Source organism: Tachypleus tridentatus, chromosome 9 (genome assembly GCF_004210375.1).
Source record: "Tachypleus tridentatus isolate NWPU-2018 chromosome 9, ASM421037v1, whole genome shotgun sequence".
In the NCBI taxonomy this organism is placed as follows: domain Eukaryota; kingdom Metazoa; phylum Arthropoda; class Merostomata; order Xiphosura; family Limulidae; genus Tachypleus; species Tachypleus tridentatus.
In genome coordinates this window covers 4,389,040-4,402,740 of record NC_134833.1, presented here as the reverse complement: position 1 = coordinate 4,402,740, position 13,701 = coordinate 4,389,040, and the positions used below count along the sequence as shown (strand labels likewise).

At 34.3% G+C, this 13,701-nt stretch overlaps 1 protein-coding gene across 4 annotated transcripts in view; it reads right to left on the bottom strand.

The window, feature by feature from the left end:
* Positions 1-13,701, bottom strand: part of LOC143224689 (serine/threonine-protein kinase Nek8-like) — a 77,747-nt gene that overhangs the window by 26,760 nt on the left and 37,286 nt on the right. For all 4 annotated transcript variants that reach the window (XM_076452872.1, XM_076452874.1, XM_076452873.1 and 1 more), the window contains 4 exons: positions 7,205-7,284; positions 6,424-6,536; positions 5,875-5,990; positions 5,459-5,562 (listed from right to left, as the gene is read on the bottom strand). In XM_076452872.1, the coding sequence (XP_076308987.1) occupies positions 5,459-5,562; positions 5,875-5,990; positions 6,424-6,536; positions 7,205-7,284 (413 nt within the window). The remainder of the gene's footprint in view (positions 1-5,458; positions 5,563-5,874; positions 5,991-6,423; positions 6,537-7,204; positions 7,285-13,701) is intronic.

Sequence of the window (13,701 nt, the reverse complement as noted above, 5' to 3'; positions counted from 1 at the left end):
GCTGCAAGAATTAGATTCACAAAGTCAATACTATAACTAAACAGTCTACAGGTGGATTAGCTGCAAGAATTAGATTCACAAAGTCAATACTATAACTAAACAGTCTACAGGTTGATTAGCTGCAAGAATTAGATTCACAAAGTCAATACTATATATAACTAAACAGTCTACAGGTAGATTAGCTGCAAGAATTAGATTCACAAAGTCAATAATATAACTAAACAGTCTGCAGATAGATTAACTGCAAGAATTAGATTCACAAAGTCAATACTATATATAACTAAACAGTTCGCAGGTAGATTAGCTGCAAGAATTAGATTCACAAAGTCAATACTATAACTAAACAGTCTACAGGTAGATTAGCTGCAAGAATTAGATTCACAAAGTCACTACTATAACTAAACAGTCTGCAGGTAGATTAGCTGCAAGAATTAGATTCTCAAAATCAATACTATAACTAAACTGTCTGCAGGTAGATTAGCTGAAGAATTAGATTCACAAAGTCAATACTATATATAGCTAAACAGTCTACAGGTCGATTAACTGCAAGAATTAGATTGACAAAGTCAATGCTATAACTAAACAGTCCACAGGTAAATTAGCTGCAAAAATTAGATTCACAAAGTCAATACTATATATAACTAAACAGTCTACAAGTATATTAGCTGCAAGAATTAAATTCACAATATCAATATTCTAACTAAACAGTCTGCAGGTAGATCAGCTGCAACATTAAATTTAAAAGTAAATACTATATATAGCTAAACAGTCTACAGATGGAGTAACTACAAGAATTAGATTCACAAAGTTTATACTATAACTAAACAGTCTATAGGTAGATTAGCTGCAAGAATTAGATTCACAAAGTTTATACTATAACTAAACAGTCTATAGGTAGATTAGCTGCAAGAATTGGATTCACAAAGTCAATAATATAACTAAACAGTCTGCAGATAGATTAGCTGCAAGAATTAGATTCACAAAGTCAATACTATAACTAAACAGTCTACAGGAGATTAACTGCAAGAATTAGATTCACAAAGTCAATACTATAACTAAACAGTCTGCAGGTAGATTAGCTGAAGAATTAGATTCACAAAGTCAATACTATATATAGCTAAACAGTCTACAGGTCGATTAACTGCAAGAATTAGATTCACAAAGTCAATGCTATAACTAAACAGTCCACAGGTAGATTAGCTGCAAAAATTAGATTCACAAAGTCAATACTATATATAACTAAACAGTCTACAAGTATATTAGCTGCAAGAATTAAATTCACAATATCAATATTCTAACTAAAGAGTCTGCAGGTAGATCAGCTGCAACATTAAATTTAAAAGTAAATACTATATATAGCTAAACAGTCTACAGATGGAGTAACTACAAGAATTAGATTCACAAAGTTTATACTATAACTAAACAGTCTATAGGTAGATTAGCTGCAAGAATTAGATTCACAAAGTTTATACTATAACTAAACAGTCTATAGGTAGATTAGCTGCAAGATTTGGATTCACAAAGTCAATAATATAACTAAACAGTCTTAAGGAGATTAGCTGCAAGAATTAGATTCACAAAGTCAATACTATAACTAAACAGTTTACAGGTGGATTAGCTGCAAGAATTAGATTCACAAAGTCAATACTATAACTAAACAGTCTACAGGTGGATTAGATGCAAGAATTAGATTCATAAAGTCAATAATATAACTAAACAGACTACAGGTAGATTAGCTACAAGAATTAGATTCACAAAGTCAATACTATAACTAAACAGTCTGCAGGTAGATTAGCTGCAAGAATTAGATTCACAAAGTCAATAATATAACTAAACAGTCTGCAGGTAGATTAGCTGCAAGAATTAGATTCACAAAGTCAATACTATAACTAAACAGTTTGCAGGTAGAATATCCGCAAGAATTAGATTCACAAAGTCAATACCATAACTAAACAGTCTGCAGGTAGATTAGCTGCAAGAATTAGATTCACAAAGTCAATACTATATATAACTAAACAGTCTGCAGGTAGATGAGCTGCAAGAATTAGATTCACAACGTCAATACTATATATAACTAAACAGTCTACAGGTAGATTAGCTGCAAGAATTAGATACACAAAGTCAATACTATAACTAAACAGTCTACAGGTAGATTAGCTGCAAGAATTAGATTCACAAAGTCAATACTATATATAACTAAACAGTTTGCAGGTAGATTAGCTGCAAGAATTAGATTCACAAAGTCAATACTATAACTAAACAGTCTACAGTTAGATTAGCTGCAAGAATTAGATTCACAAAGTCAATATTATATATAACTAAACAGTCTGCAGATGAATTAGTTGCAAGAATTATATTCAAAAAATCAATACTATAATTAAACAGTCTGCATGTGGATTAGTTACAAAACCAATACTATAACTAAACAAACTGCAGGTGGATTAGATGCAATAATTTGATTCACAAAATCAATACCATACTAAATAGTCTGCAGGTGGATTAGTTTCAAGAATTAGATTCACAAAATCAATACTATAACTGAACAGTCTGCAGGTGGATTAGTTGCATTTGATACATTGGAATACACGCAACACCTGAAAGTTGGTCTTTGCTGTGATATGGTTAAGTCACAGGTTGTTTTCCAAATTACAAATTAACATTTTCCTAAGTTGAAAATGTATTTCCAGTAATACTTGCCATCTGCTGACATCACTGTTTTTGAGCCTCTAGGGTTTTGGTTTAGCTTAAATAATCACTGTTTTTTTTTCGTACTTGCATTGTCTTTTATACCCAACTCAAATGTCTTTGGCAGTATCCTATCCACCTTCATCAGTATACCCTCTATCCTGGTACTGTTCAGATAAAGCTAACAGTTTTTTGAGACAGACACCACCTAAGTCACATACTTACCATACACTGACACTATGGCTAGAATCCCACAATGAGAAGATGGAGGGGCCATTGAGAACATTATCTATTCAAAAAGCACCTTCACAGATCAAGGGAACCACACTACATCCAGAACAGATATCCTCTTCATCCAGAGCATAGTTTTTGTATCAAGAATATGCATAATCACCACTACAAACTAGTCTGAACCATATATCTGAGACTCCACAACTCAGGGTTGGAGTCCTGGTGGCTTGAGCATCATTATGTGTGTGATCAGATCCTAATCTTTAGGCATGGAATAAAGCATTCCAAGACATTGGAACTATGATAAGAAAGTAAGCTACACCAAAGTGAAGAAATTTTCTCCTCAGACTGAAGAAGTTCAAAAGGCAACACCACAGGTTTGAAATGATGAATTTGTGTATGCCTAACTCAGCCAAAAGTAAAGAAAGTCCAGAATAGTCAATTAGATCAACTTGTGAAGTCATCTTGTCAAAGTAATTTGGAATAAGTCTCAGGAAACTGAAGGATCCTTATGAATAAAGAGTCAACTTCTAGTCTGTCAAAAGGAGTTAGTTTGAGCCACATAACACCTGAGGGCTCTGACAGGATATAACAAATGATCTGGATTAAATTTGTTATAAAGGTGACAAATAACTAGCAGATACATTGGTAAGAAGGATTTATTCCTTTACATGGCTTCCAGAGTCTTAGGATGAAAAGAAGCTACCAGGGTATTGCAATACATATATGGAGTGATAAAGAGTTTTGTGCACATGTAGTGCAAACAACTCCAACCTATGGCACTCACACACCAGCAGAAACAAAAAAAAATACACTTGAAAAGAAAGGTGGTACATGGTATATGATGCTAAAGGCTCAAAAGAATGTTGAAATAAAGCATGTAGAAACCACCTAATGTTCCAGCTGGGTATTTGAAAAGGCAATTGGAAAACAAGACTAAATGACTGAGAAGCCCAGATAGCACAGAGGATCTAAAAACCTTCCAAAGTTCAAAAAGATAAAAAGTAGTCAATAAAGCTACCTTATATAAAGCAACAGCAGAGGAAGGTAAACTTCTGTGAAAAAGTCAGAACAAAAATTAAAATGGCAGCACTTCTTGGTGAGAAGGAATAAATTTCATCATGAAACATCACTAATACGCGGCTAATGTATGTCTGTAATGAGAAAAACATAAGGCAACATTAAACCAAAATATAACATGAAGGACTGCATATCAGTACATAATGTTTGAATTAAGGAATATCTCAGTGTAAAATATTGGATTGAGGCTTCCTCAAGGTATAATCCAAGAAACTAAAAAAAGACCAGAAGGCAACAAGTGACCCAATCATCCTCAAGCTGATGTGGGAAATGTTGAAAAGCTTCCAATCAAGTTTAGAGGGAAGATAAAAACTCAAAACAGTCAATCAAATCTGAGAAAATTGTGGTCTATCATAGAATCTAGTCTGGATCCCTTCATGCCCAAGACGGGATCAAATATTTGGGAATTTAAATATATATCCTCCTGGTTGTGGTAAACTAAAGCATACTGTTCGGACAAATGTATGGGATAAGGCATAGCTATCCCATCACATAATTGAGCATAAACAGTTATGAAGAAGAAAAAATGAAATATTCACTCTGACACCAATCAAGGTGGGAGGTAAATTTACAGGTGACTGGATGAAACCACAAAACATGGCAAACCCTACTGACTAACTGAAGTAAAGGAGCAGTAGGTGGCTGATCCAAGTTGGCCTCACGAGAAGCAGACGTAGTAAATAAAGACACAAAAAATAAAGTCCAAATTCGCTCCAGAATATCCTGTGTCATCAATAAAAGCATTTCAAAACCCCATGAAGAGATAACCCCAGACCAAATATGCCTCCATCTCACAACAGATCATATCTACTCAACTATGAGTGCTTCTCCTCAATGTTGGAGAGACATTAGATATTAAAGGTGGAATAGAGGAAGTCAATGCAGCCTGTGCTGAAAACAGTAAATTGCAATACATGCAAGAAAATAGCATGTCACAAAGTGTTTCCTTTTTTTTAATAATTAATATTAAATATCAGTTACAAAAAAAAATACATTAGACAACATTAAGATTGCAGCCAAGTACATTAGTTAAGTTTATATAGAAACTCTTATCTAGACACTTCATTATCTGAATGAGGAAAGTACCAGGATAGAGGGTGCATTGATGTAGGTCAAGAGGACATTGCCTAAAGCATACGAGTGGGGGTATAAAAGACTGATGTAAGTAAGAAAAAAAATCCAAAGCTTAGATGAGCAAAACTGAAATCCTAGAAGTAGAGGAATAGCTGTTGTGTTAGTAGATGGTAAGTTATGCACGTTTTGGAAATACATTTATATAGCACTATGTTTATGTTTAGTTCATAGTAAAACACAAAGTATTTAAGAAATGTACAGAAAAATGATAAAAACTTACTTGAAACAAGAGCGTACAAAAGCTGCAAGAAACCATTTAAAACTTGTGAATATTCCTAATAACTGATTCTTGTACTAGAATGGTACCACTTAAAGATAGAGAACTTACCCACCATCAGCATACTCCATCTTAATCATTAAAATGCCATCTTTCTCAAAGCTGTCAAAGTAACAAATAATATTTGGATGGTTGAGCACTGACAAAACCTTGACCTGAAATGAATATAATTCAACACACATTTATTAAACATTACTCCAAATTTGTTCCAGTTTTACACATTTTGTTTTGCAACCCAATTCCAGTTATGGGTTCTACATCTAAATGAAATGTTAAACACTTCTGTATTAGGTTACTGGTACTCTACAAGCATTTATAAATTACAGAATACAAAAATATGAAGGAATTTTTTTCTCTTGGTAAATAAAGTATGGTGGTTTATAGATTTTGCTTAAATATTTTGTAGATATCATCTGAAAAGTTAATACTTTTATTTTTCACAGACTAAACTAATATTTTGGCCTTACCTCATTCAAAGAAAGCTGTCTTTCCCATGAATTTAGATCAAGCATGTTGATCTCTTTCCAAATAACCAATGAGTCATCATTTTTATTTCTATATAAGACAGCTGTGCCAAAAGCCCCTAAATAAGCACAAAGCAGTCAAGATTTTTGAACAAAGAAACCAAGTATCAATATATACATATGTAGAACAAGACTAAATGGTTAAAAGTACATATTAACATTTAGGTTCACTGTATATTTTAAAGCATGCCCTTATGAAACAATGAGTGTATTGTAATACATAATTAAATCAAGGTAAAAGTTATCCTGATTTGATATATAATTTTTATCAGCATCATTAATGGAACAGCAAGATAACTCAGAAAACAAACATTCCACACCTGCCATATTCAATGTAAAAAAATTCTCTAAATTGCAAACTGTAAAATATGTCAATTTGTTTATTGTTCCGTCATGTTTACAGTTAACTTTATTTCATACAAGTGCAATGCTGACCAATAGAGTAGAGAATTACAGAATGGAAGATCTAAGATCTTTAACAAGAACACTCACCGCTCCCAACTTTTCTTATCTTTTCATACTCAAGCAAATGTCTGTGTGAGTCAATGTATCCATACATCATATCCTGAAGTTTCTGTGGAATAAAATAGAGGCTTCCAACTGGACTAAAAAGAAAATAAGGTAGTAATCAACATGTGTAAAGGAAAAAAAACAACAAGAAAGTTTGTTTCATTATTAATTAGCATTTAAATAAAATAGCTAATTTCCACACACATTTTTAAGGAAAATTACAAAATATTTGACTGTATGCATTAAAGTGTTTCATCTTTTGCATTTATCCTCATAAAAATATTATCCAGTCCAAAAATCTGTAAGCTTGGTACTTTTACATACCAAACATTTAACAGTAAACTAATCAATCCAAAGTTTTATTACAATTCTATTTCTTCAATACCAAAAATAAAATGTTTTAACATTCTATATCAGAAATAAAATGTTTTAACATTCTATGTCAGTAATAAAATATGTTTTTACAGTTTTAACATTCTATGTCAGAAATAAAATATGTTTTAACATTGTGTGTCAGAAATAAAATATGTTTTTACATTGTATGTCAGAAATAAAATGTTTTAACATTCTATGTCAGAAATAAAATATGTTTTAACATTGTATGTTAGAAATATGTTTTAACATTGTATGTTAGTTTTACAGTTTTAACATTCTATGTCAGAAATAAAATATGTTTTAACATTGTGTGTCAGAAATAGAATATGTTTTTACATTGTATGTCAGAAATAAAATGTTTTAACATTCTATTTCAGAAATAACTTACACGACTTTTTCTACTCCTTGTACCATTGCAACCACTGCAGTATCAGATCCCAACATGTCTTTAGAAAGTTCAACATGACACTATTAATAAAAAAATGTCACAAATATCTGAAACATGTCAAACTTACTAACAAAATCAGTTACGTTTTCTCAAATATGTTAAGTGATTAACCATTAGAATCAGCAATTCTTATTACACAATTCTATTAATATCTGTGCTTTCTATCAAAAATAACAAATTACTATTAATATCAACGTTTTCTTTATTAAACATGAGTATGTCATTAACTATTCAAATCAGCAAATTTATGCAATATAAAAAGTACATATTACTATTGGTATTTTTATGAAACATAACAAGTTACTATAATGCTCTTTGTCATGAAACCCAGCAGTCACTAACAATTAATAGTAATTTGTGTGTTAACAAAAAACTAATTCAATCTTAAAGTCTGTTATTCAGGATGTGTTATCATCAACCAGTTATTCAAGGTCTGTTATTCAGGATGTGTTATCATCAACCAGTTTTTCAAGGTCTGTTATTCAGGATGTGTTATCATCAACCAGTTTTTCAAGGTCTGTTGTTCAGGATGTGTTATCATCAACCAGTTTTTCAAGGTCTGTTGTTCAGGATGTGTTATCATCAACCAGTTTTTCAAGGTCTGTTATTCAGGATGTGTTATCATCAACCAGTTTTTCAAGGTCTGTTATTCAGGATGTGTTATCATAAACCAATTATTCAAGGTCTGTTATTCAGGATGTGTTATTATCAATCAGTTACACCCTTGTGCAAATTAATTGAAACAAATGGTCATTTTACAATATTTTCAGCATGACGGCCGGTGTAGGCTTGCTGGACCCTCTGATTTCCTTTAATAGTCGTTTTTTTCACACAGACAGCATCATTAGCTGTGTTTTGCAATATGGTCGATCTATTTTTGGGATATATGACGAAATTTTGAGGAATATTACGTCATTCGAAATTGCATTAGAAGGGCAAGAAGACCAGTGAGAAAACCAACTTATTACCAACTCAATAAAGAAAAAACGGTATCAATGGGGTCTGAAATACAAGAACTGGTCACAAGAACAATGGAGGAAGGTGTTATTCAGTGACAAGACTCATTTCTACATACAGGGTCAAAGAAGTCTGCATGTTGGCAGATCTCCAGGTGAGAAACTTCTAGAATCTTACATCAATCAATTTGTAAAATACCCCTTGAAGAAGATGTTTTGGGGCTTTGTCAGCTACTATGGCGTCGGAGGCTTACATATCATAGAAGGTATGATGCGAGGACCATAGTACATCGGAGTTTTGCAGAGAAGAACCATTCCAGAATTGTAAAGAGATTTCCATATGGATCTGGCATTTTTCAGCAAGATCTGGCTCCATGCAACACATGGAAATTTGTGCAGACTTTTATGACTACAATGCAAATAAAGGTGCTGGAATGGCCTGGAAACTCTATGGATTTAAATCCTATTGAAAATCTTTGGGCTATTTGTAAAGAAAGACTTTGGGGAAAGTACTACGAAAGATAAGCTAATTGAGTCCATAATTGAGGTGTGGCACCGCAATCCAAAAATTAGCAAAGATTGCAGTCAACTTGTGAACTCGATGCCAAAGCGGATTAACGATCTTCTCAAAAATAAAGGCGGTCATATCATGCATTAATTTGTGACAAATTTTTGGATTCTCAGAAATAAAACGCAAAAAACTGAAAAAATCGTAATCTTCCGTCTTGTTTCAATTAATTTGCACAAGGGTGTATTCTAGATATGTTATCCAGAATGTGTTATTATCAACCAGTTATTCAAGATCTGTTATTCAGGATGTGTTATTATCAACCAGTTTTCTTAGATCTGTTATTCAGCATGTGTTATTATCAACCAGTTTTCTCAGATCTGTTATTCAGGATGTGTTATTATCAACCAGTTATTTTAGATCTGTTACTCAGGATGTGTTATTATCAACCAGTTATTTTAGATCTGTTATTCAGGATGTGTTATTATCAACCAGTTATTCAAGATCTGTTACTCAGGATGTGTTATTATCAACCAGTTTTCTTAGATCTGTTATTCAGCATGTGTTATTATCAACCAGTTTTCTCAGATCTGTTATTCAGGATGTGTTATTATCAACCAGTTATTTTAGATCTGTTATTCAGGATATGTTATTATATTCTATATCTTTTACTCATAATATGTTGTTTTAGATCTGTTATTCATGATACATTTATCAAGATATCTCATTATAACTCTGTTATTCTTGTCATGGTCTGTTATTCAACATATGTTATTATAGATGTGGTACCTTAGAACTGTCATTCTAGGTTATGTGTATTCAATGTTATAATTTTTAAGCTATTTTTCATGTATTTTCAGATAAATTGCTTTATATTCAGTGCTGCCCTCTATATACAAAAACTTTTTTTGTGGATGCCACAAACCTGGAAGCTCCCACCCATCTGGAAATGACTAATTCCAATGCATTTTGGATGCAAATTATCATGTGAAAATACTCCACCAATAAGAGCATAGCACACACTTGAGGCATCTGACTCCCTCTATACAATTCTACCAAATTAATACTTGGCAGAAAATGGAAGCACTAGTTTTCAATAGGGAGCAGGGGCATAGATCCTGGGGGGATGGGGATACACTCCACTTTAGATGAGGGTGTATGGTGCATACAATCATCCCCCGTACAGTTTGGTCTGTTGAATTGTTTTATTTTCATCACAGGCCTACAAATTTGTATTTGTTCTTGTTATTCTCGTGTTCTTACCAATCGAATTACATAATTAGGGCTAGATGTAGGCTTCTTCAGTAGCCGAAATGTACATCTTTAATATAGGCGTGCTTCTAAGCTTTTCGATCTAAGCGATAGTTCGTATCAGTCAGTAGGCCTAAGTATACATGCAAGGCTTGCAAGCACTATCACAAATTCTACCAATGTCTTGTACGTAGTGTAAGATTACGTAAAATTTTCATCACAACAGATTGAATAGAGCATGGAATTCGAAAATATTACTCCTAAACATAAACTCCTGTGACCTAGATCTGGCAGGCCATTTGTAGCTTGTAGCTGCATCAATCTTATGTGTATATTGTGCGGTTTTCCTACACCATTTGTTCTTATGCATGTCTAGCCGGTTTTATTGTCGAACGCCTTACTCTTCTAAGCCGCCGAGCCACTGACCATAGTGTACGTTTAGTGTACAGCTAACGACAGGTTCGGGCTGCTTGGATCCAGATGCGCCCTACATCACCCTCCTCCGCTCTCTTGAGTCTGAGCCTCGATTTTACAACACGGCTCATTAGACCTGTTTCTGGCCCTCATTAATCCATAAAATTTCAGATTATCACCGCCCTTTAATAAAGTTCTGGTGCTTTATGGTAAAAAAAACAATATATTCTCTTATCATAGATAGTAAAAATATTGTATTTTCTTGTATAATTAGAACACAAAGGAGCGATTTTGATGTCCTGAAGCCTCTACTTGAATTGTATTGCTAGTTTTTGTTTAGGTATTTTTATTTAATAGACGGGCTTATAGACATTATATCACAATGTGTTTGCCTTTTGATGAGCTTTAACAGGTGGTAATATATTTGTGATTGTTTAAGTATTTTTCGAGAAACTTGCAAGTACTTGTGTTGTAACTAGCACACATTATTGTTCCAGCAATGCCCAGGCGGTCAGTCGGCTCGGTAGTCATTGTGAGGTTCGCGCGTTCGACTTAAATACATTCAGTCCTACTTCCATTCTGTTTATCTTCTTTCGTTGTACGTTAGAGTTTTTCAATAAAGAATGTATTTTAAACTGTTGAGTCATCTGGGAAACAGATTTCAATTATGACAAGCAAGCGTCTGAAACGTTCTGATATTAGACAGTTTTTCAAATCAGTTACTAGTACTACAAGTGGCAATGTAGATGTAGATAATCCAACAACCTCAAGCAAAGGAATAGAAACTTGCCATACAGAGGAAATACCATGTTCATCAGAGGACGAGTCTGAAAATACTTGTGCAACTACTGCACATCATGAACCACCAGATAGTTGTGAAACAAGTTTGTGCAGTAATGAAAAATCTGACACTCTACAGATACAGTGTGGAAAGCCATATCATCCAGACGCACAACTAATACCATGACAGAAAGCAAAATCTCAAAATATCAACTTCCAGGGCAAGTGGTTTGATGAATTCCCATGGCTGCACTTCCACAATCAGACTCAAAAAGTCATATGTTTTCATTGTGCCAAGGCAGAAAATAGAGGCCTTTTTACAGGGAAATTGGAGAGGCCAGTGGGGTATACCTTCATATCCACCAGTTTTTGCAACTGAAAAAAGGCAAAACAGAATTTTCAACGAACACCAGTCCTCCTCTCAGCAGATATTCGCTATATCTCCAGAAGGTTCACTTGATGTAACTCCAGTGACTGTCCAGCAACATGATGGAAAAAAGAGGCAGCAGGAAGAATGCAAAAGAAGTCTAGCCAAAATATTCAGAAGTTTACGTTTCTTACTGCATCAAGGTTTAGCATTACGTGGATATACTGATACAGAGGGAAACTTCCTGCAGTTAATAAAGCTCCTGGAAAAGGAAGATCCTGAGTTGACGGCCTACTTGTCAAAGAAAACCACATTCACATAACCCCAGGCTTAGAATGAAATAATGGATATGTTCAGCCATCAAATACTGAGGAACACAGCACACGAAGTGCAGAAAAGTAGAATCTTTGCATTAATGGTTGATGGCACTCAAGATCTTACAGGTGCCGAACAGGAAGCAATAAGTGTATGATACGTAGATGAGAACCTTGACGTCCATGAGACATTTCTTGGTTTGTACAGTGTTTCCAATAGAACTGGTGAAACAATATCCTCGATTATACTTGATGTACTGACTAGACTCAATTTACCATTGTCAGGATTAAGAGCACAAAATTATGATGGAGCTGCTAACATGAGTAGTACGTACAGTGGATGCCAGGTAAAAATAAAAGAGAAGCAACCATCAGCTTTGTTTTTCACTGCGAAGCACACAAGGCTAATTTAATAATGCAACATGCAGTTGAAGCTTGTGAATGTGTTCGAGATTCTATCCAGTGGGTACATGAACTTGGTGTCTTGCTTCAAAGGTCAGGCAAATACAAGACAATCTTTAAAAATATTGTATCGTCAGACAGCCACAATGGTCCAGTTAAATACATCCGCCCACTGTGTCCAACACGCTGGTTGTGCCGCCTATCTGCAATTACATGTGTTAATGATCATTACAGTGACATTGTTAATTCTTTGTCTGAATTAGCAAATGAAAAATCAGATGTAGCAGTGAAAGCATGAGGACTGCTGGACAGATTTGACAAAGGAAAGAGTTTTAGGATTGTTGATGGCTCAGCATCCACTAGCTGCGTTAGAGGAACTGAACCATGCATTCCAAGCAAAATCAGGGACAGTATCTGGCATGATTGAAGAATCTGCAATGACAGTTGAGCAATTGCGGGTATTGCGAACAGAGGAAAATTACAACAAGATATTTGATGAAGCTGAGAAAAAGGTAACTTCCCTAGATCTGGTGCCTATTGAACTACCATGCATTTGCAGACCCCCCCCAGAAGGATCACAAGTGATGGCTCAGCACACCATTCTGCAACAGCTAGAGATTACTACAAAAGCCAATATTTTGAATTTGTGGACAGAGTCATAAAACATCTGACCACTAGATTCAGTGCAGATAACAATGACTTGAGGCAATATCTGGCACTTGAGAATATGATCACATCTGGCAAGATTGACAACTCAGTTATAAACTTCTATCCAGAAATCTCTGCACAACGGCTCGAGTTTCAGTTGCCCATGTTCAAAGAAACAACAAAAGCAGTATCTCTGAAAGGTGTGAAGGATGCTTACTGTAAAATGCATGAAACAAGCCAACAGATGTTTAGTGAATGTTTCTTCTCATGCAAATTTTGCTTGTATGTCCAGTATCCAGCTGTGAATGTGAATGCAGCTTTTCTGCATTAAGACAGTTGAAGACGTGGTTAAGGTCAACTATGTCTTAGTGCTGCTTCAACCATGTAGCAGTTCATCACACTCACAAAGATGAGGTTGACAAGGCAAATATAGAAGAGCTTATGAAAGAATTCATAAACAAATCATCACAAAGAAGGTCTACATTTGGGAACATGTAAACTAGAGGACTAAATGAATCTTACTTTCATGCAATTAAAGTTATTAGTAACCTTGTCAAGTATAATAGGTATCTTTTATACTGTGCAGTGTGCAGGAATAAATTCATGTGGCAGTTAATTTGTGACACATTTGTCTTTATTCTATTAACATTTTGAAAACTGTTCACAACACCTCACTTGTACAAACCTACATGGAAACCTTGAAGTATTGTGGCAACAAGATTACTCTGTGACTGTATGTTTACAGCTTTCAGGTTCATGTAATCAGAGATTACCAATTTGCAAATTAAACAGTCCAC